Source organism: Cydia strobilella, chromosome 19 (genome assembly GCF_947568885.1).
Source record: "Cydia strobilella chromosome 19, ilCydStro3.1, whole genome shotgun sequence".
Lineage (NCBI taxonomy): Eukaryota > Metazoa > Arthropoda > Insecta > Lepidoptera > Tortricidae > Cydia > Cydia strobilella.
The window spans coordinates 5,162,568-5,186,825 of record NC_086059.1 but is presented as its reverse complement, the minus strand read 5'-3'; the positions used below and the strand labels follow the sequence as shown (position 1 = coordinate 5,186,825).

Below are 24,258 nucleotides of genomic sequence, written 5' to 3'. Positions count from 1 at the left end.
CGCCCCCACTCAGTTAATCAAGTATTCTTTTGCAGAGCGTTAGCGAAGTCCCCCTTGCCATGCCGGGATCCCCCGGCTGGACCGGCGAGGAGCCCGCGAACGGCTGGCCCGGCGGGCTGTCCTGGAGACGACTGCACATGTCCCGGGCCAAGCTGAAAGCCACCGCCACTACCTCGGAGCTACTATCAGGTGAACTTGACAGTGGAAGTCCTATCTTGGGTCTAGTTGGACTGGTGAGAAGCGAACGGCTGGCTCGGGGTGTGTACTGGAGGCGACTGCACGTGTCCCGGGCTAAGCTGAAAGCCGCCGCCACCACCTCGGAGCTGCTATCAGGTAAACTTGTATACAGAAGTCCTATGTATCTTGGGTCTAGCTGGGCCGGCAAGGAACCCGCTATAGGCACAGGCTTTAAAAAAATGAGGGAAATAAGTTCAGATTTATTTCCCTCATTTTGTTAATTGGCATCCTAAAGGTTTTATATTCAATATAGCCAATAATATAGGGCAAGAACTCTCGTATTTACGTCGCCCAGACAGTCAAAAAGGAAGTGTTTCGCTCCTTCTGCTCTTATCGACATTATTAGAATTAATATAGAAGATTAAGTGACATATTATCTCAGTGGCTTATCTGATAGACGGTCTTCTCCACATTGACCTTACTCTTAAGATTCGTGCAGCTAATGAAAATAAGTAACCATTTCAAAATTACGTCAACTGTCGGATAGAGGATGTCCAATCAATTTATCTTAATCAATATTAATCTATTGAAGAAGTTGTCATTAAGCAATGAGAGGAAGACGAGGCAATTTCGCAAGTATACGCAAGGAAATGTACACAATAATTATACCTTTCCTACCTATAGTCGACTTATGCCGACGCTTGAGATATGACGTATACCATTGGTCTTCATTTGCTGCCGATAAGTAAGGAATTCAAATTTTTTGGCTCACTATGAATAAACAAAAACAATATTTACCTACTGATTTTACAAACACCTCTTTAACCCTTGAGGATTATTATTGTTAGCCTACGTTTTGATAGCTTAGGTACTTATTTTATACATTCACTGAGTTACTTACGTTACTTTTATTTGCATATTGGTTAATATTCAAAATTGCACAACACAGCCACGCCACCCTGACCTAATTATTTAAAATAATCTATTTATTCTAATGAAGTATCTAAGTTCCTACTTAAGGGGCCCACTGACTATCAGTCCGCCGGACGATATCGGCCTGTCAGTTGTTCGGAACTGTCAAATTTTTGTTCTAACTGACAGGCCGATATCGTCCGGCGGACTGATAGTCAGTGGGCCCCTTTAGGTATACATTGTGACGTTTCACTCAAGATTAAACTACTTTTAGCGTTTGTCAAAGGAAAAGTGGAAATTTCTTTATCTACTTACCGATGTTGTAAGGGCAGTCCTCTCCTCTTCTAACTTCATGACATAAGCTAAGCTCATTTAGGTACCTATATGAAATTTAAGAAATACCAAGCACCCAACTTACTGTTTAGCAATCCTGTCACAGTCGGGGATTTACTAGTTTCTTTTCCATTTTTCCCGTGTGTAAAAATCTGCATATTTTCCTCTTTTGTGGTACCTTATCTGGTTTTAGTATGATAAGGATAGTTATTATATGAGTTGTTACCGTCATTGGGTAATTTGGGTATGCAATGAAGTTGCACTTGTTCTTTTATAAGTAATAATGTATATAAACACAAAAGAGTTATTGATTGTGTAGGTAATGTAATAGAGAGGTTAAGTCTAAGTAAAAACGCACCCTCTAGTTTGACAGCCGCAACAGATGGCGTTGTATTGCACATTTTGACAACAAAAGTTACCGCAAACCTAATGTACGGAGCCGTGCCAGCTGTCGAATTCGAAGCACGAAATTGTCATGGACTATATACACATCTTAGAGCCACCCCACACTAGCGTCTTTTGAGCGTCGGCGTCTATAGTTAGCGCTATGGAAAATGGCGTCGCTGCGCAGTTGCGCCAACGTCTGCGTCGAGCAGATACCATGGAGTAGACTAGACGCTCTTACACAATCAATAGATCTTTGGTTGTAACTAAACTAAAACTTTTATTCCAGGCTTCGCAATGGTAGCGATGGTGGAGCTCCAAATAAACGAGCCCACCAACGTCCCAGAGTGGCTGTTCGTGATGTTTGCAGTCTGCACGACGGTGCTCGTCGCCGTCCACATCTTCGCTCTGATGATATCCACATACTTGCTCCCACATATCGACGCTGTGAGCAAGATGGAGATGCCGGGGGCCCCGGCGAGAGCTTTGGAAGAATCGCCGCATGAACGAATGAGAGGGTTCATTGAGCTCGCTTGGGCGTTTAGTACAGTATTAGGTGAGTTTTTGTCTTGTTTATAGTATACCAGGGGCCCCGGCGAGGCCACTCAGCAAGCTTCGTGGCCTTAACACGGTACTCGCGGTGAAGCTCTCTATTATATTACGATTGTATAAAATACTATTTCAAGTTAGATAAGAGTAGTTAAAACGTGTAAAGTTACTAATTACTAACCAAGTTACTTTCGCATTTACAATACGTACGTATGTTTTTAACATAAAAGTGATGGGAAAACTATGACTGTTGTATACTCATCGGAGTAATTTCAAACTAAAGAGCGGAAGTTGCCGCTAAGTGCCGCCTAATGGTTACAAAAACAGTTTCAGCTGGCGTGTCTCAATAATCACGCTGTATGACGTCAATCTTTTACCTTCCTGGTAGTAATTGCTGGCTACGTGGGTTACTGGCAAAAACTTTGGAACAGTAAGGTTAGGAAGACTTCAGAAGGAAAATCGACAACATCGAAAATCGTTATCTGCCTCTCTATCACTCGAAATAATACGCTCGGATTCGCAAGAGGGATAAGGAGGCAGATAACGATTTTTGATTTTTCTTTGTTGGCGGCCAGGCCAGGGGGTAGGGTAGGGTTGGGGTTAGGTAGGTATAGTGATATAATCAAGCTTTTCAATCTCGTTACCTTCATTAGGCCACTCAGCAGCTTTCGTGGCCTAAACACACTGAAAGCTCTCTATTATATCACGATTGTATAATATACTATTGCTTTGGCTTCGCCTAAAAACCGCAGCGACGCTCTTCGGTAAAATGGGATGGATTGGATTATGTAAAATCCGTGATTGACCCGTGAAAAATTCAAAATGTCTGTTTGTTCGTAGGTCTATTCCTGTTCCTCGTGGAGATTGCCATATTATGTTGGGTGAAGTTCTGGGACTACTCGTTCGCTGCGGCCACGGCAGCTACTGTGATAGTGATACCAGGTAATTAAAATGAATGATGTCATGTCGTTTGTCACTAACGCTGCGTCTTGCGTAGGAGAACACTCCCTTGTAAGAAAAATAAGACATGCTCGAACTCTCGAACCCCTCCCCCCCCTAAATCGTCTTACGTAATAAATGAATGGCACCTGTCGCTATATGCATAAACCATACGTAACTTATTTTGCACAGAATAATTATATTGGCCTACCGACTATAATAGTACATTACGATACAAGTGCGAAAAATTAGGAAATTCGCAACGAGTGGAGATAAAATCGATACGAGTTGCAAATTACCTATTCGCACATGTATCGTACAATGTTTTACAGTACATATGGCCCTTTAAATTTTCGACATAGTTACATAATGTGCTAATTATCGCGCTAGTGCGGTAAAGTAGCACCATATGTACTGTAATAAATAAAACAAAACTAAATGAATTACGAGTATTTTATTCGTTACATAGATCATTATTTTCCATTAGTGTATTTTACCTATACCTACAATCAACACTAAAGATATGTTTACACTTTTGCACCTTTGTAATAAGGCAAAAAATGTATACATAGTTTTGACGTCGACTGTACCTATCTACTGTATAATAATATGAATAAGAATTGTTAGGTTTATTTGTACATCCGGTGACTAGTTGTTTTTTTCTGCGATATTGCGAGTGCTAATTTTGAGAAACGTCAAGAGCAAGCGATTTTTATTTAGAATCTTGAGCGTAGTGAAAGTATCTAAAAGCACGCAGAGCTATTATATAAATTTAGTAATTTTAACCTCACCCACACCAGACGTGTCTTACTCCGCGATATCGTCGCGTCGCTACAAGTACCTGCGGCCGGCTCAATTTTGAGGTTTTTCCATAGTAATTGCCGCGCACCGCCACGGAAGTAGTAGTAGACGCGTTTTGCTAGGGAGTGAATCATCTGTACCTAGAACTGTTATATATTCTGTGCCCACATTAAGAAATGACAGGCTTCACAAACCAAAAATATGGCATTAACATATTTCATCTCTCTTTTCAGTGCTCGTAGTGTTCGTGGCATTCGCCATCCACTTCTACCACTCGCTAGTAGTGCAGAAGTGTGAGTCGTCAGTGCAAGACATCGAGCAGCTGGAAACAATGAAGAGGGAACTAGACACGGCCACTGTGAAAGTCAACATGTTCTAGTGGCCGGAAAGTGGCCTTTCAGCAGTTTAAATAATGGTAGCGCTTTTATCGTCTATCGTGTCACGTCACTCGTTTTTTCATACGTGTCAGCTTGTCACAAGCCACGGCGACAAGCGATAAAAGACCATCTTAAGCGGCCCGTACTGAAGGTTGCTATAACAATGGACAGGCGGGATAATTGTTTTATTTTTGTATAACCTAAAGGTCTAGACAGTGGCGGATTTGCCCTAAGATCCAGAAGGCCCGGGACTAGGGTGGCAGCATGGTGGCAGTCTTTTTATATGATGGATGCTGAGAAAGGGGCGGCTAATGCCCCATCCGCCACTGTTACTTGGAAAACCAGTAGGAATCGAATTCTACGAATCTAGGGGTCAAATTATATAAAAGACTAATTTTAGTAATTGAGTAAAATCATTTAAATTCAACGAATATATTTCTTTAATTATAAAGTTATTAACCTTATTACCTAAGCTAAGAAAAATACATAAATATAAAAGACAAACAATTGTGCTGCAGGCAGCTAAATAGATTCATATAAAATTTTATTAGCTAGATTAGAATAGGAAATTTCTGACTTTTTACGATTTCACTGAAACTTTTTAACATTTGCTGGGCATACCGCCAACGTGCTGAATTCTTCTTCCATTTAGCTATTATATACAATCTACTTATAGGTACCGTACAAACGGCAAAGACTGTAAAATTTGAATCTAAAAGTCTTAAGAAACGGGCTCTTTCGCCAGTTTAAGCCAGCCATTGAATAACAAACTGAAATTAAACCTTAAATGAATAGGCGAAGGTTCATATTGCTTTGATAGAAATGCCTGACTGACTACTGTGTTGTTGATTTTAGTAAATAAGCGTTAAAAGCATAGACATAGTATATACAAGTACTTATAGACGCGCCACCGAGCGACCGGGGGTAAGAAATCGTTATTTGTGCAACAAGAGAGAAAAGTTGGTTTTTCTTGCGAGTGTTTATTTTGAGTCCCGAGAAAGCGAAAGATTGTATAATTGAATCACGAGCGAAGCGAGTGATTCTAAGGTAGAATCTTGAGCGTAGCGAGGGACTCAAAAACACGAGATGTAAAATAACTTTGCTCTCGTGTTGCACACATAATTTTTCACCTCAGTAGTGAGAACATATTAAAGGTTAAAATGTATTTCGAATTACACAGAATAAAAAAGTATTACAATATGTACGATACGATACGATACGGGACGGGACCGGACCGGACCGGACCGTACCGTACCGTACCATACCATTAAAAAAATGTAATAACTGAATACTGCGTAATACTGAGCCAGAACCTTTTTGTTTTGCTGCGACGCACACAGGATTTTTATTTGTATAAAACAGTATTTTTATGTATTTTTTCCTTTTCCTCTACATATTATGTAAAAATCGGTGTGACTTATTTGTTGTTGTAATTTTTATTTATTTTCTGGATTGTTCTGTGTACTTATGTCATTTCTGTATTTCAATATTTTGTGTGTATTGTGGCAAACAAATAAACAGTTTATCTCTCTATCTATCTATCAATAAAAGTATGAAGTTCATGGCCTTCACTAAATTAAAAAGCTACATTGTTTCACTCCCTGGAGTGAGGAAAGTCGCACTTTCCTCACTCCAGGGAGTGACGAAAGTAGGCTTGTTCGAGCTGCTGAGGTGAAAAAGAATATTCATATAAAATGTACACTACGCAATTTATCCGGTTTGCATGTCCACACCATACACCCAGTGGGTGGTGTACCGGAACCCATTCCAAGGTTCTTTCCTTTTTCCTTACACATTTTAGCAAGTATTCCGGTCAACCATACTCAGCGTATTGCTTAGTATAATACGGAATTAATACCCCTATTATGTAAGTAGATAATTTAATAAAATCGCAATTCGAAGTATTTTAACTGTTTTTAAATGTTGATCTGTCAATCAGTATTCTACAACGTTTTTGATAAGATGTATTATATTTTATTAAACTAATGTACTCGAAGAGATATTGTGAAAAATAAAAGACATTTTAATAAAAAATCGTTTATTCTTATTCTTATTTCATACATAACATAAGATCACGACGGCATCAAAACAGTAAGTATTTTATAACGACTTAATTCCCAACATAATTACAACATTAAACTAAAACTACATGACGCTACAGAACAGACAAAACAACGGTAATTATTTATGGAGTTGAATTACTAAAATTAATTCGAGGTTTGATGTACCCAGTACCAAAGTAAGGCCAACGTAACGAGATTATAAATGTAAACAACTTAGTTTTGAACATTTTTATTTGAAGAAATTATTAACTTGTTCATAAAATGGTTTCCCAAATGTTGATAATTCGTATCACGAAATAACAACCGTAACCGCCTCCGACAACCAGCTGACGAGATTATTGCATACGAGAGATACGGACAAAGATATAAAGTAGCCCAGGAAATGGTTGTTAACATTATTTATTTTGTTTAGCTGGTCTGACTTTATGGTACCAGATAAAAATCTCACCAATAAAATCAAAACCAATTAATCACCTTTTTACTTGAGCATGAAAAGGTTTCAATTTCATACCAAGTTTAAAAATAATATCAACATTCATGGGATCATGGGGCATAAGATTCTAATTACAACTAGGTAGTCTAAAATGTTTAGCAACTATACTATACGATTGTCGATTATATCATTTACTTTCTATTATAAATTTCTCAGTGTATTAGTTCGCTGTAATGCTGTGTAAATTTTTTGAATTAATAAAATAAAAAATAAAAAAATATACAAAAATCGTTTGGGGTAGTATGTAGTATGGATAATATTTTATTTTACAAGTAGGTACAAAGGTAGAGAAGTTATTAATAAAACTACATTTAATACATACTGATAGATTTACAATATGTTATGTTAGCAGGTATTTTAAATAAGTTTCAGGCTTTGTTTTTGTTCAATTTAACATTTGCAGTTAGAAAAAACAAAAAGTCAGGACGCTTACTACAAGGAATTTTGTACATTGACCTGCCTGTTCCTACCTCTTATCGCACGCGCATAATTATCTTGCTGTCCCACTCCCACAGTGTCATTGACCGCCGGCGTCATGGGCGGGACAGCAATAAAAATACGCGCGTGCGATAGAGATAGGAACAGGCGGGTCAATGTACAGTCGGCTGCAGAGAAAAGGTACCCCCCCAGCATAGAATTTTGTATGCAAAGGTGCTAAGCGAATAGTATTGCTAACTGTACAAAATAATAAAGTTAGATCAAGAAAAGTCTGCAACGATTTTGATAGCATACGCAGTGCAAGTGTTATTTATACGTCATAATTTCATAGAAGTTTGACGTTTAAAATAACACTTTCACTGCGTGTGCTATCAAAATTGTTGCAGACTTGTCTTGGTCTAATTCTAGTAAATTGCTAAGCGTGCTATGCCTCATGCTAAGCGTCCTCTACTAAAAATATTGTATATTCTGAGATGTCAAAGTTAAATGATTGGCGTTGTAGTACAGTCGAGTTCATAAATATGTATACATTTCTACTCCTTAATCCACTGCAATAAGGTGAAAATATGTACACATATTTATGAACTCGACTAGGTACCAAAACAAAATTTCATAAGATCAGGCCCCTATTTCACCGACAATTGTCGACATCACTGTTACTGACATAATGAAATAAGTACTTATTTATTGGCGTTGGCGATATATTGGAGTTTTTTTTTAAATAAAATGTTGGTGGCAAACAAGCACACCGCCCGTCCGATGGTAAGCGGTTACCGTAGCATATGGAGGCCTGTGACGTCAGTAACAGTGATGTCAACAATTGTCGCACCTGTCACCGTGGTGAAATAGGAGCCTGGAATGGCACTTTTCGTGAACACATCTGTAATTCACAACTTTTGGAGTTTACAAATAAAGCACCATTGTCTTTTTTCATTTATTCCTACATATGTTCGCTAAGTAACACGCTTCACCTGATAAAGCATGTAATCAATAGCCGCGTCCAGACATAGCGAGCATACGCGCGAGACGTGCCTCAGCCGAGGCGCGCGTGTTGTATCGACATGACGAGCCCGTCGCGCGCCGGCTCGGCCGAGGCACCTCTACACTGGCGGATTTGTGCGCGAAGAAATTGCCTCGCGCGTATGCTCGCTCTGTGTGGACCCGGCTAATAAGGCATATACTTGGACAAGTTGGACATAAGACAAATTGAATGTAGAAGACTAGATTAAAATAAAAAGGTGGACAGTTAATGCTTATTGATTATGATGAGATTAAATGGTTCTTACTTCGAGTGCAAATAAAGTAAAATACAGTATAGGTACTTACAGTTAATACAGTAATATTACAAAGTAAACAAAGAATAAATGCACAGGGTGCCGGCAATTTTTTTTTTCCAATAAGTATTGTGCCTATTCAATATCAAAAACCTTTCAAAGTATCATTTACTTTTCAGTCTGCTAAGCTGCTTTTGGTACAGTCAGTTGGATGAATTTAATACAAAAATTATCACTTTCCAAACCTACAGGCATTTTATTTATTTCTGACACTACTATTGAATAAAATCTCATAAAAATTCTATTAATTGAAAAATGTGTCAAATTTGAGTTTTTACAACATTAAATAAAACATGCAAAGTTAAAAAGAAAACCACAAATTCCCCATTGGGCTAGCACAAGTGACATGACATGAGCCACATGAGGCATGCAATTCATGCAAAGAACTGGAACTCCAAAAGCTTACTTTACTACCCGGGTCCACATTGAGAGAGCATACACGCGAGGCAATTTACTCGCGCACAAAACGGCCAGTGTAGACGTGCCTCGGCCGAGAGGACACGCGCGAGGCACGTCTGAAAATGTCAATACAACACGAGCGCCTCGGCCGTGGCAGTGGCACGTCTACACTGGCCGCTTTGTGCGCGAGGAAATTGCCTGGCGCGTATGCTCGCTCTGTGTGGACCCAGCTACTAAAGCTTGACGCACACACACGGCCGGTGCGGGTCCAAGCGGGCGCGCGGCGTCTCCATTCAGCTAGTTTTAAATGAACATCATCACACAGGCCGCAGGAGTGCGCTCGCTTTTTTTGAGATACATACAGTTGCCAAACAGGCTCACGCACAGTGAGCGTGCGTGAGTCAGGCGCGTGAGCGCGTTTTTTTTAATCTTATATTTCTATTATTACAAATAAAATGAACCTTAATACAGACTATGTAGGACCCGCAGTGCTCTATGGGAAGGGCATAGACAATTAAACACGCACCCGCACACACCTGCCCTGTGTGTGACTTCATAGTTTGTTAATTTAGTTTGGTATGTTTATTTATACATTTTGCTCTATATAAATTGATCCCAACTGTACTCACAAACGTCTTCACAAATTTAACCAAAGATATAAATTACATCTAAGACCAGAATTAAACTTACATCTCCACATCCATACCTCCGTCCATGCCCATATCAGGAACGAGAACACCATTCCGTTTCTTTGGTTCTTCTTCTCTTCTGTTCTCCGAAGCAGTATCTTTTAGTTTGTCTACTACACTTTCTTTGGGCTGCCAAACAACCAGGGACATGCAGGGCTTTTCTAATCTGTAATAAGGAGGTAGGTTTTTAATAAATTAATAATTTGTCTTATAAGCTGCAGGTGAGAAGTTGATACATACATACATAATCACTCCTATTTCCCGATTTCCGATTTCCAGAGTGGTAGACAGAGACCACGGATTTCCACTTGCTACGATTCTGCCATACCTCTTTTGCTTCCTTCACTTTCATAACATTCTTCATAGACACTTGCCAGTTTAGGCTGCTTTTGACCTGGCCTTTCTTCAGGATTTCCCCGATCTGATCAGAGAAAGTCCGCAGAGGTCTAACCCTTCCAACTCCCGCTTCTGTAGTACTTCTCCCTTATACACTCTCTTTTTTAGCCTGCTTTCACTCATTCTTTCAACGTGTTCAAACTATCTCAACATACCTTTCTCAACTTTTGTGAAAAATAGAACCATCACATTGATTGTCATTTCGTGAGATATTTTATTGAAGAAATTTAATCTTAAAATAAAATTACATAAATTAATTTTTAACAAGCAGAAACGTCTGCGATCTATGCTATTAAGCTTAGAATAAATTTAAAAGTGGAAAAATTACTTAAGGCAGTAATTTTTCCACTTTTAAATTTATTCTAAGCTTAAATTACATAAAGTTCAAATTTGTTCCATTTTTCCTGCCACTTATCAACTTCTTCCAGCAGGGTACTACTGATTTATGGAAAATGATAGTCACTGATTATATAAAGTCGGTATAAAAAGGATAATTAGAGAGGAAAAACAAAACTATATTACCTTTCAATAAGTGCAGGAGGTATCAGCGGCTCATCCTTAAGTTTTTTTATCTCCTCTGAGAGTACAATGGTGTGTCCTTTTAACTTGTCTCTCACATCAGTGTTGGCGGGAGTGTCCATGTCCATGAATCCAGCATCCATACTCATAGAATTATTACTACTGGCTAGGTGATGTGTTCTATAGTCTGTAGACAGATGAAGACCATTGAGGTGATCTGCCATTTTGTCTTCAGTTATGTATATCTTTGCTGGGCTGAAATGATAAAAGTAACATAAGTATTTTCTGTGCCTAAATGTTTCCAATGGGTTAAACTTAAAAAGTTGAAATGGCCTAGAGCCCTAGATCATTTGCAAGGTGAGCTTTTAAGAGCCAATGGCTCTTTAGGTAGCCTAAATTCGAAACTACAAGGTAATTTTTCAGCCAACACATTGGTGGGGTTCGATAAATAAAGATAAATTAATGAAACTGCACGTTAATAAAAGAAAATTACATTTCTACTTACATTGATGGCTCGGGATCTAAACTTTTTCGTTTGTAGTGCATTATTGTAGAAAACCGAGGTTGCTGGGGCCCTTGAGCGTTAAACTGCACCAGCTGGGGCGGCGAGTGTGACCCCCAAGACAGTCCCTGCACATTCCATGGTCCTCCCGAAGGCACGGGCATTATGTGCGGTTCGTGAGCGTAGTCGTCGTTCTCACCGTACGAATAGTTTGAAAACGATATGTAATCCATTGTGTTAACCGAATTATATACTTGATCAACACACTTTACAACAACTTGCACTTTCAAAGAAATTATCTACTTTCACACCTTTGCGGGAATTGCGAGTATTCACTTCACAACATACAATCAAAGAGTATATAACCACTACGTTTTACATACAATAACAAACTACTGACCACATATACTATTATACTCTTTGCTACTGACATTTCGTAAACCATAGACTTTTTTTTGGTTATAGAATTTTCTTGAACTTTCTTTGAGCACAGATTCCATAGTTCGCTCCACACTCGTGCGCGAATCAGGGCGCGAAACCGCGAACGCGAGTGTAGAGCGGATGTCGCAGATCTGCGAAATCGACTCTACACCACACTCGCGTTCGCGGCTTCGCGCCGCGATTCGCTCACGAGTGTGTAGGGGCTACAGTCCGGCAATAAAATAAATAAAATTAAAAAGTGGCAACACTATAGTGTCGTCACATTTTTCAGATTGATTTGAAAGGGACGACACTACAGTGTTGCCATTTTTTAATTTCTACTCTTTTTTGCCAGACTGTATAAACATTGCATGACAAAAAATACCTCAAAAATACAAAGCAACATTTGTGAAGATCTTTTTACTATAGTTGGCTATCGACAGCTGGAAAACTGCCTGCCATAATACGGACTTGCCCACTACTCGGCATTCGCAGCACCAATGGGATGAGCCGCTCTGTCTGCTGGTACGGAATAATTGTACGAAACGTCTACCAGCACCACAGAGCGCGCTCGTCTCCTTGCTGCAACTAGATGGGAATCCGGCTCATGGTTGCAGGCCCTGCCATCAAAGAACCTGGGCACACTACTGTCTACCAATACTTTCAGGATTTCGTTGTGTTTGCGCTTGGGGGTAGCTTGTGTGGCTCCTCATCGATGCCAGTGTGGTACAAACGTAACGCGTTTTGGTATCTACGGCCTATCCTGTTCCAGGAGCGTCGGCCGTCTTTCACGACACGCCAGTCTGAACGACATTCTCCGCCGAGCTCTCGTCACGGCTGGAACGCCGGCGGTTCTGGAACCACCTGGTTTAGCCCGCGATGACGGGAAAAGACCGGACGGCATGACCCTCGTTCCCTGGAAGTTTGGACGGCCTTTAGTTTGGGATGCCACATGCGTGGACACCCTTGCGCCGTCCCATCTTCCAGGAACGTCTAACAGAGCCGGTGCTGCCGCCGACGCGGCTGAACACCTCAAGCGGCGCAAATATGCAGATATTGATTCTGGTTGTATGTTTGAGCCGTTTGGGGTGGAAACCCTTGGGCCGTGGGGACCTGGTGCTCACGGCATCTTTAAGGAGCTGGCGAAGCGCCTCGTAGAGGCGACGGGTGACAGGAGGGCTGGCTCCTACCTTGCGCAACGGATTGGCATTGCCGTCCAGCGTGGCAATGCCGCCAGCCTTCTTGGCACCTTGCCACGAGGCGCTGAGCTAGAGACAGTTTTTTATTCATAGTTTTAGTTTTATGTAGTTTTTAAATTTAGTTTATAATTTTTACTTTAAGGATTTATTTGTTTTTTGGTATTTTTTTTGTCAAAGGTTTGTGTCATTTCAAATATAGACAGAGATAATCATACTATCTTTGTCTTACTACTACTAGCACCAAAAAGAAAAGAATGAGTATAGTTTTTTTGTTGTTATTTACTGACAATTTAGTTTGACCAACTATATATAGTAAGGCACACAAATCACGTAATTTATTAAAATCTAAAATTATATTATCTTTATAGCTGGTCAATCAACTTTGTCAGTGGAAAAAGGCGCGTTATTCGAATTTTCTATGGGACGATTACCCTTCGCGCCTACATTTTTCATTTTTTGAATTTGCCGCTTTTTTCTACTGACGGAAATGGCTTGACAGAGTATAATTGAAGAGTTGCCGATGAGTTGCCGCAATGCCCGCAATGCCCCATAAATATTTTATTCTAATTGCAACACGGCACTCGTCAACAACTGTCACATTTATTGGTAATTGGGCGCCGCTTGCCTTGCTTTCGTGTTTGCGCGATCGCGCCTTTCACCAATATATAAATCAAGTTTACAAACTACTCTCCTACATAGTAGTGTTTATATTACTCGTGCGGCGTAGTATTCTTATTTATTCACATCTAAAATGGTTTATATTTAATGAAGTGGGTCACAGCTGATTAAAAATGGGTTTAGACTTCGATGTTCTAGAGTTTTGCAAAAAACTCCGTCAAAACCGGCCTCCGCCTTACCAATGTCCCTTGGAAAAGTGTGATAAAGTATACAAGAGTTTGTGTGGGCTGCAGTATCACCTGGTGAACTACGATCATGACAACCCGACGCCCGCTACCCCGGCCTCTGTTAGCCACCGTAAGAAGGGCAGATCGACGCGGGCGCCAGTGCCAACTGGCGACATAGCCCTGCAAAGTCCACCCAAAGAAGCCCTAACTTTTGCGGAAGCCCAGAAAGTTGTCCAGTTTGAGATAGATGGCAAAATTAGCAGGATTCCTATAGATCAGCCCCTGCCGATAATGTCGCTTGAGGATTGGGAAAAGAAGAATGCAGAGCTGGAAAAACCAGTGCCGTTTGTTGAGCCACCGCCTGAACCGCATGTTAAATTGCCTGAAGCCAGCTTCAAGGTAAATTTTACTGTAGTAAACAATTTAAATTAGCTAGCTCGGTTCTCCATACAAACGTAGTTACACTCTCATTTTAAAACGATTAGCTAGATTGCTCTGAAACTTAGTACTTACAATAGGATATGGTATATCTACGTCTGAAATTAGTTTATGTGGCTTCAGATACCATAGTAAAAACAATTCAGCAAATTTAAGTTGTTCATACAAAACTTGTTTTTGCTGTATTTCGATTGTTTTATATACTAGAGCTATATAAACTAATTTCAGACCTAGATATACCTCATATCATTGTATGTGCAAAGTTTTATTACAATCCAACACATAGTTTTAAAATGAGAACGGAACTCTGTTTGTTTGGGAAGGTGAAATTCGTCTCTCTTAAGTGTGCATTGTATTGTTCATAATAACAGTACTGTTTTACACAGTCACTAACATTAGTCAACAATATTTAGCAAAACAGCAAAAAATAAGCAAGCTGGAACTATGCAGATATCAGATTGTAGTTGCATTTTGCATAAATGCAAGTTTTTATTCAACTATGATATTTATTAATTCATAAACACATTAATTTATAATATACAGATATTAGCTGACCACTTACCTTTTCAATTAGTTTGTAAGCATTATTGTGTATTTTTATTATGTACCTATGTTTTAAACTTTTTGTATAAACTTTTTTTTTTTTTCCAGCTGATTGAAGATTACAATGAAAGAGTGTGTGATGCCCCTCCCCGCCCAAATGCCTACATCCGCTTTATAGAGAAGTCTGCCGAGGAACTAGATGGTGAAGTGGAGTATGATGTGGACGAGGAAGATACAGCGTGGCTTGAAATTATTAATAAGACGAGGGTCAAGCAAGGTCTGCCGCCCGTTTCAGTTGATACCTTGGAGCTGTTAATGGATAGATTGGAGAAAGAATCCTACTTTCAGGTATTTAAGAAAAAAATATGCTCTGTATTCTGTAATTTACGATAACGATTATGATAATTACCATTCATTATTGCAAACCTGCTATAAACTATAGGCTCAAAAATACACCGCATTATTATTGCCCACATTATTTATTTATTTACAATAAAAATAAGTACAAATGGCAAACTTAATGCCTTAAGGCATTCTTTACCAGTCAACCATAGGGCAAAACAGAAATTCTCAAATGTGGGTGCAGTGAGAAAAAATATTCGGAAAACATAACAACTATACCTAAGCAATTTTGTACATTGACAACATTATTTACAATACATTATATATTACACAATGTAAAAAATTTAATATGAGGTCGAAATAAATAGCTATTTTATTTTATTTATTTATTTTATATATTACACAGAAATAAATAACACAGAAGTATCAGAACAGAATAAGGAAATGCTGCATTTTTTAAATCATTAAAAAAAGACATTTCCTTATTGTAACTTCCTCAAAAATGGGGGACTATTCTCCCTCATTCTCAGTGTACTTGGCATTCTTTCATTTGCTCATGTATTTGATTTTTTTCATAGTGATATAGGTATGGCAAGCAGACCATATGGTCTATCATTCCACTTTGACAAAGTTAATTTTTTCCTCTTTTCTCTTTCCTTTTTTGAATACCATGTCGGTGGCAAACAAGCATACCTGATGGTAAGCAGTCACTGTAGCCTATGGACGTCTGCAACTCCAGCTCTTTGTTTCAGGCATCCCAAACGGGCCAACAAACAGCGGCTCAAGTAGATGAAGATGCAGTCTGCTGCATATGCATGGACGGTGAATGCCAGAACACCAACGTCATCCTGTTCTGTGACATGTGTAACTTGGCTGTGCATCAGGACTGTTATGGGGTATGTCCCAACAATTTTACTTTGTATTATGCCATATTCAAAAGGTAGTAAAGATTCCAACATTTAAACTAAGGCTATCATAATAAACTGGTTTTAAAATCGTCCTCACTTTATTTAGCTTGAAAAAAGTAGGTACTGAAAACACGGGAAACATAATTCACGCGTGTATCCTACCGGCAGTGCGCAGAAAGCAGCAATATGCTAGTTTTTATTTGGCTTGTTGAGACGCACCTGATGGTGATGAGACAGCTTACTAAGTTCCTTTTCGTAGATTTCACAGAAAACTTATCGTTTTATATTACGAAAATTTCAATGCACTAAATTTATTTTAAATCTAGGTGCCATACATACCCGAGGGCCAGTGGCTGTGCCGCCGATGTCTGCAGTCTCCATCTCGCCTCGTCAACTGCGTACTCTGCCCAAACACTGGAGGTAAAATAGTAAACAGTATTTACATAGTTCCGATTCTGTTTGTAATTTTCACAAAGTATATTGACAGTGATTCTAATAAAATATAATGATTAGCCAGGTTCACACGGAACAAGCTGCCTCGCGAGGAAATTTTCTCGCGTAACAGTGTGGTCTACGTAGGTAGGGCGGTTCGCCTGAGGCAAACGCAACTCGGGCCAGCCTTGGGCGAGGCACGTTTTCACAGTCCGAGCTGCTTCGCGCGGCATATTTCGCGCGAGGCGGATTACGAGACCTACCTATTCACACATTGCGATTTGCCGCGATCGAAATTAAATATAAAGCCTAACGATCTGGTTCTCAGTGTATTTTACCGGGCGTGTTTAACAATCTGATGTATATGGCAGATCGCAGTGTACCACTGACATTGTTAGTCGCCTTTCATTTATTTTGCTATACTTAATAAATATTTTTGCATATCATAGGAGCCTTCAAGCAGACGGACCAAGGCACGTGGGCCCACGTGGTCTGCGCCCTCTGGATACCTGAAGTTCGTTTTGCAAACACCGTGTTTCTCGAGCCTATAGGTGAGTTGTTCATGACCTTGTTAAGATGTTATAGGGCCAGTTGCACCAAACCATCGGTTCCCGTTAAAGCGCTCGCTAAATTCTATAGTGTGAGAAGTTTCATAGTTCTCTGCTGAGTGACGTTGATCAGTCCGCTAATTGTGGTTGGTGCAACTGGCCCTTAGTCATGTCCATGTGGTCCAGGGTAAGATTAGGAAGCCAAGATGTGGGGTGTAAGCGGGGCTCTCTTACAATTTCTTACAGCTTGTGTTCAGAATAGGGCTTCCAATCCCGGGATCCTGGTATGTTCAAAAACCAAGCGACATGTGCAATACAAACCTTTTATTTCAATAAAAACTGCAGCACTAGCCCTGACAGTGCTATTGATCTATAAAATTAAACCACTTAAAAGAGTTTCTGAGTTGTACCACTATCTTGCCACCAAATTTTTAAGTTATCAATTTGTCTTAAAAATAATATTGTCTTCGGTTACCGCGATATTCCGCGATTCCTTCATTCAGTGTGGCCTATCATATGTCGGGCAGACGAAACGGAGCATTTCCACTCGGGTGAAGGAACACATAGCTGATGTCAAGCACCGTCGACCTAGGTCTGCTGTCTGTGAGCATGTCATGGATAAAGCCAATCACTCAATCAAGTTTGATAAGCCTCTGGTTCTTGCCAAGGAGAAGCGTTACATACCCAGAATGCTGCGCGAGGCCATTGAGATTAAGAAATATCCAAACTTTAATAGGGAAGATGGCTTTTCTCTACCACCAGCTTGGGATCCTGTAGTCCACCTGATAAAGGAGCAAGCGAGACATAGACTGTGAGACCGTAGTGTTGGATGATGCTGGACATTCTGATGTTTTTGAAAAGATGTGTCCCGCCGAGTTTGTTGCCGGTCCCATATTGGGATACCCTCCTACAATTTAGGAGGGAATTAAATCTTCTCGGGTCCGTGGTGTAGGGTTGGAGCCGGCATAGTTTTTTTATCGCGTATATATATATATCTTTACTTGAAAAATAATTATAGTGTATAACTAGCCTTATGAACCGATTTTGCATGTACAACCAGCCTTAAAGTTTGTAGTCTATGATTGTTCATTATTTTAGTATGTGGGTATTTTTGCATTTTGTAATTTTTCCTCAGTCACCCGTTGACCACGAACGCTGTAAAGAGTTCGAAACGTCGGGATGTATTATAAATTCAATATACGCGATATAATCCGTTTTCATAGTTTTATTTCTTGTCTTAAAAATCTTAAAATATATCTGTTTCTTTATCATAGATTCGATCGAGATGATCCCAGCAGCCCGTTGGAAGCTGCAATGCATGGTGTGCAAGCAGCGAGCCTCTGGCGCTTGCATCCAGTGCCACAAGAGCAACTGCTACTCTGCCTTCCATGTCACTTGTGCACAACAGGCTGGGTAAGCGGATATAGCTCTTCGACTGACAGCGAGAAAATGATTAGCGATAAACTATTCTCTCGCGCAAGAATAGTTGTTGTTGTCCTATGGCACCCCAGAGGTGCAAAGGGCCTTCACAAGCTCGCGCCACGCCTTTCTAACTTCAGCTCAACCCTACCGCTCGTAGCTCACTCATGACGGACCGTGTGGACACTGGACAGAGCGCCCGTGGCCACGGCTTACGTCCGGCGGTTTCCAACCGAAAGCGATGGTTGAGTTATTCGTTTCCCCCCCCCATTTTTGTTTATCACATTAAAACTTAAAATGTATTTACATATTTATACTCCGCCAAACTGAGGACAGTTTGTTAGCGGATAAAGCCAATCGAATAGTATGTCCTATACATCTCCATTTTTGTGTCGCGATTTCTTTGCCAATGGGTGTTTGCCGGCATATACTCCATAGGTCTTCTTTACAATATAAACCATAGGATTTCCTGAGATTCTAAAGAAAAGGCTTAATTTCTACTTTTATACTTGGTATAAAAGCCAAAATGTAGATTACCTATCTATTCTGTTCTAAACTTTTTTTTTTCGGATAAGGTATGGGTGTCTTAAAATCGCGTTCATTCAAAGCGCCCACAAAGACCACAACAACAGTCCCCTCAGTGGTCAGTATCGTCCTCCGCTTAAATTTGAATTCCCTTCCCAGATTATACATGAAAATGGAGGCGGCAGGCGCCGGGCGGGACCCCAGCCAGCCGGTGCAGGTCGCCAAGATGGCGTACTGCGACGCGCACACGCCGGCGCACGTGCTGCAGGAGCGCCGCGCTGCCGAGGCCGAGGGCGACGCCAAGCCGTCAGACTTGTCGGCTATCAGGCAGAAGGGACGGGACAAGATCAAACAGGTACGTTTGTAGTGGAAGCCAGTCCAAGATAGCGGACTGCGAGAACGCCGAGCCGCGGTTGTCATTTCCAGTCGCCATGTTGGGTTTACACCTATAATATAAGCAGTACACAAACAAGCAATGGAGTAAACTTTTATCAATTTTCATTAAATGATATTATTCAATTTCTAGTACTTTTGTTGTGTAGAATTCAAATATATCCTATATAGTAGGAGAAAATTTGTCAAGAAATTTGCATAAAATTCGTACAAGCATATGATCCGGTGCGGTTACGGTGCCGTACAATGAAACCAAAGCGACAAATTATCAAAGTGATATGAAAAATAGTCTAATTCTTTTTAAATCCATCAAAACTAATTCAAGTTGTAGGTATGTTCCGAATAATAAAAACCGGCCAAGTGCGAGTCGGACTCGCGCACGAAGGTTTCCGTACCATTACGCAAAAAACGGCAAAAAAATCACGTTTGTTGTACGGGAGCCCCACTTAAATATTTATTTTATTCTGTTTTTAGTATTTGCTGTTATAGCGGCAACAGAAATACATCTGATACATCATCTGTGAAAATTTGAACTGTCTAGCTATCACGATGAATGAGATACAGCCTGATGACAGATGGACTGGATATGGATATAATATACGACCATTTATTAATGAAACATTGCGCATTCAATTAATTGAAACACTTGTTAATAAAGCCTTAATAAAGCGGGTAAACTGAATATGTCACACAGAAGAATATTAAAGCTTGCGGCAATGGTATTTACGCTTAAACAATCTGGTATTCCACCCTATCTCGCGCGTAAACTTGAATGGAAGCCTAACCGAAAGTTGAAAGGTTTGCGTGAGCAACAAGAGCGTATCTCTCTTCCACTACTCCGGCTTCAGTCATTTGGAGGCAGTTTTCGTTATGCTGCGTCTAAGTGTTGGAACAATTTGCCGCCACCAGTAGTTAACTGTAAGTCCCTGGCGGTTTTCAAACTACGTTGCAAGGCTGATTTACTGGACCTCCAAAAGGAAGTAACGTACACTTTTGGTTGAGTGACCTGCTCAATAGATATTTAAATTTAGCACTTTAGTTAGCACTTTTTTATCCACTGCGCATTGTTTGGTTTTGCTATCATGTCCTATATGTAATAGTGTAAATGTTTATACTGTCCTTAGCTAGATACAATTACGGCGGTGGCAGAATAACAGCGTCCGTTGCTAAAAACCTTTGGGGCTGCTGTGCCCCGAAGCCTTTTTGGCACAGACATCAGCTGAGCCACCTTCCCTTTCAATTAGTTTGTAAGCATTATCGTGTACTTTTATTATGTACCTATGTTACAACTTCTTGAATAAACGTCTTTTATTATTATTATTATTGTTCTGTCCAAACTAAATTATATGGACTTAGTGTATGGCCCGCGTCTCTTATCAAAAACTAAGCGACTTATACAAAGGGTACAAAATGCCTGTGCCCGGTTCTGCTTCAATATCCCTCCAAGGGCCCATGTTTCTCCATTTCTGAACAAACACAATATACTAAAAATGCTGAAGAAGCTTCATCTAGCGGGTCTCCTTTTTGGCGTAGTAAAACACAGATCCCCGTCATATCTCTTCGAGAAGTTGTCATGGATGTCCACTCGTAGGTCACTTGGAGCACGCAATTGCAGTGTACAATTGATGACACCTCAACATGCGTCGGCGGCTTTTCGTGGGAGCTTTAGGTATGTAGCGACCAAGTGCTGGAACATTATCCCCCCTCCAATCAGGAACCTACAAAGTTTAACAAGTTTTAAAACCAAACTTAAAATACTTATACTTCAACACCAGCAGTCACAGGAGGCATTACGACATGACACAAGTTGCTTTTAATATAATTTTAATAGAATATAATGTAATATAATTTTAGTCATAGTTACGTATTTTACATATAGCCAAGTCAATAATAATGTATACCTGTTTTTTCTGCCCTTTATACACGGTCACCCAACGCGTCTGTATATAGTTGTTGTTGTAATGAATTTCTAAGCTGTCCCACATTACAATTGCCCGTGTGGTTATATTCTTGTAGCTATCTCGTTATTTATTTTCCTTAATACGAGTATATGTAATTCCCTTAGTGCACAGTATAAACTCCCAACTATATCACTCCATGGTCAACTGCTGAAACTTTCACCTCGACAAAGTAAATATCACCACTTTTGTTCTGTTGTACTTGTTTTATCTCTTGTTAATTGTACATTTAAACGTATGAAAGGCAAAAATATATTTTATCGCGTTGTACGGCATAGCCATTTCTTATTCTCAGACACATGTTGTTGTCAATAATGACATTGTCAAGTACTGCCATAGACAGTAGACAAGATGGCGCTGGTCGCTGCTGCAAAGGCTGCGTTCAGCTTATGGTTGGGCCGTGTCGTACGGCTGCGATCGTGACCCAAAATGGTCCCGCCGGAAGATCAGCGCTGACCTTCGGTTCAGCATTATGCTGAGGCGAGACCATTTCGAGGTAAACTTTAACTCCTACCTATTTTATAAATTTCTATAGCTTTAGTATACTTTTGTATGTAATTTTAGTTTTAAGTTTATCATGAATAAAACATTTGAATTTGGACAGACAGACGGACTGACAGCTAAGTCTTAGTAATTTTTACCCGTTGGGCACGGAATCCTAAAAATGACACGATTAAAGAAGCCATGCATGTGATGATCAGAAGGATTGAAATGAGTTGTTTAACCCCACAGGCGCGTCGCGTCCTCGCAATGAAGCGGACCTGGGCACCAGTGGTGCTAGTCCCCACTCTGCCCGCCGAGCGCGTGGCCGAGGTGGCGGCGCTGGCGCACGGGCCGCCCGCGTCGCGCGCGCAGCTCATGAAGCGCCTGCTGGCCTACTGGACGCTGAAGCGGCGCAGCAGGAACGGCGTGCCTTTGTTGAGACGGCTGCAGAGCGCCACCACACACCACGGTCAGTTAACTCTTTTACCGCCAGAGACGTCGACTGACGCGCGTGGCTAGCCCATAGTCAACCTATGGCCCCTCCACACTATCGGCGATGATAGTGTACAACTTTAAATAAGGTAGCCCACTTAGACAATTCACAGAGTGATAGGACTGATTGGTTGCAATGGATGAGTTTTTTGTTCCCGGGCGAGCGTTACATACTGGCCCACGGCCAGCAATTAAGATATGCACCTCTTTTATTCACACGTCATCTAAAGAAATAAAAAATAAGGGAAGGTCTAAGACCATATTCGCGTAGCAGCACGGAATTACACTCTGTATAGTGTCATTAAATAATAGTTATTTACGATACAAGTGCGGAAAAGAGGAAATTCAAAATGAGTGGCGATAAATTAAAACACGATCGCAGGGAGTGTTTTAAATCGACACGAGTTGCGAATTACCTTTTCGCACGTGTATCGTACAACGTTTTACAGTAAATATGGCCCATATGCACGAAAAGTGCTCATTCCCGCACTAGTGCGAAAAAGTAGCACCATATGTACTGTAAACAATATTACTTGTTTCCTTACAAGTTTTTTTCTTTTCAGGTACCAGAGGCATTCAAGATGGTACAGTCAACGTGCGAGAGCTTTGCAACCAACTGAAGTATTGGCAAAGGATACGCCAAGATTTAGAGAGAGCTAGGTATGTCCACAGTGTAATCACTTTATCTGAGACCGATCACTATCGCTAAACGCCTTGCCAGATAATTAAAACAAACATGTCTTGTAGTGACTAAAAATACTCCTGAACCAAAAAGTCCTCCGGCGACAAAAATTGGATTTAAACCAGCGTCTTTAGAGTCCGACCAAGCTCTGCATGGCATTTGCAATGTCAAAGTGTAGGAATGTCGTCATTAATGTCGTAGTAATTTCTATGAAAATATTATGTTTATAATTACACACCCTCACTTTGTTCCTGTTCAATCGGTGCAAAATTAAATTTACGGACTCTAGCTTTCACTGACGCCATAACATCTAGAATACAGCATCCGGCCCCAGGAGTAATCGTCAGATTCTCTTGGATACGTGCAATCTTGCAGGCTTATCAATTTTCCTCAAAAGGTTAGCTTCATTGCGAACGAGATGGCATTGTTATTCATTTAATGGAATAATCAAGTTATACTTGGCGGCAGTGCCATGAATGTTTTATATTAATCAAAAATTCCCCACAGGCTCCTATGCGAACTCGTCCGCAAACGCGAACGCCTAAAGGCTGAACACACTCGCGCGTGGGAGCGTCTGGTCCTGCACCACCTCCGGCCCGAGCGGGCCGTCCTACACAAGCTGCTGAGGATGCTGCGACAGCGGGACCACAGCGACGTGTTCACCGAGCCCGTCGACCTGCTGGAGGTGACCACTATACACACACACATCTAGCACACAAGCTACTCGTCCTACATTAGCGACTGTGTATTGTTTAAATGTCAAAGTTAATCTGTGTAAAATTAAAGTTTTCTTAGTGCCTTCAACATTAAGCCATTTTTTATATCCATAACTCAATCATGTAATAATTTTTTATACTATTTGATGATGATGATATTATACCTGCGATTCACGCAAATTTGTTTGTCTGTGATCTCGCAGCAGCGCAAATTCTGTAGCAGTATATATTCAAGTGTAGCAAACTTAAGTGTTATCAGAAATCAGAAACATTTATTGTTCAAACTGTGTAGGTACAAGAAGTATAGCTAGGTACATTTTTTTATGGGTATCAATAGTTTTACCCTTTTCGGGCATACAATTTATTTTATCTTAAACTAAGTAATCTTAAACTAAATTTTAATATACATTTAGGTTTACAGTTATAAAATTCTTTTAGGTTATAAAATACTCTGTCTATTAAAAAGTTTTTTTAAGCATCTTTTAAAAGTATTTCCTTCGAGGCTTTTTATTTCATTAGGCAGATGATTAAAGACATTAATAGCGGATATGAATGTGCTTTTTTTATATATTAAAGTGCTAACTCTCGGAAGTACCATATTATATTTATA

The 24,258-nt window shown here is 40.3% G+C and overlaps 3 protein-coding genes across 8 annotated transcripts in view; 2 read left to right on the top strand and 1 right to left on the bottom strand.

Moving 5' to 3' along the window:
• Window positions 1-6,468, top strand: part of LOC134750215 (calcium release-activated calcium channel protein 1-like) — a 72,326-nt gene extending 65,858 nt beyond the window's left edge. For all 6 annotated transcript variants that reach the window (XM_063685354.1, XM_063685351.1, XM_063685353.1 and 3 more), the window contains 4 exons: window positions 36-189; window positions 2,096-2,362; window positions 3,196-3,297; window positions 4,329-6,468. In XM_063685354.1, the coding sequence (XP_063541424.1) occupies window positions 36-189; window positions 2,096-2,362; window positions 3,196-3,297; window positions 4,329-4,474 (669 nt within the window). In that variant the 3' untranslated portion in view covers window positions 4,475-6,468. The remainder of the gene's footprint in view (window positions 1-35; window positions 190-2,095; window positions 2,363-3,195; window positions 3,298-4,328) is intronic.
• Window positions 6,469-6,499: 31 nt separating this feature from the next.
• On the bottom strand, window positions 6,500-11,670 carry LOC134750220 (uncharacterized). Its single transcript, XM_063685361.1, has 3 exons — window positions 11,309-11,670; window positions 10,807-11,058; window positions 6,500-10,054 (listed from the first exon to the last, which is right to left on the bottom strand). Exons 1-3 carry the CDS (start codon window positions 11,536-11,538, stop codon window positions 9,886-9,888), a joined length of 651 nt encoding a protein of 216 aa, XP_063541431.1. The 5' UTR covers window positions 11,539-11,670; the 3' UTR covers window positions 6,500-9,885.
• A 1,867-nt stretch (window positions 11,671-13,537) lies between these two features.
• LOC134750103 (bromodomain-containing protein 1) overlaps window positions 13,538-24,258 on the top strand; it is a 33,932-nt gene continuing 23,211 nt past the window's right edge. The window contains exons 1-10 of the mRNA XM_063685198.1: window positions 13,538-14,168; window positions 14,859-15,098; window positions 15,845-15,988; window positions 16,327-16,420; window positions 16,882-16,983; window positions 18,255-18,393; window positions 19,084-19,279; window positions 22,008-22,227; window positions 22,814-22,910; window positions 23,440-23,617. Coding sequence (XP_063541268.1) covers window positions 13,716-14,168; window positions 14,859-15,098; window positions 15,845-15,988; window positions 16,327-16,420; window positions 16,882-16,983; window positions 18,255-18,393; window positions 19,084-19,279; window positions 22,008-22,227; window positions 22,814-22,910; window positions 23,440-23,617 — 1,863 coding nt within the window. The 5' untranslated portion in view covers window positions 13,538-13,715. The remainder of the gene's footprint in view (window positions 14,169-14,858; window positions 15,099-15,844; window positions 15,989-16,326; window positions 16,421-16,881; window positions 16,984-18,254; window positions 18,394-19,083; window positions 19,280-22,007; window positions 22,228-22,813; window positions 22,911-23,439; window positions 23,618-24,258) is intronic.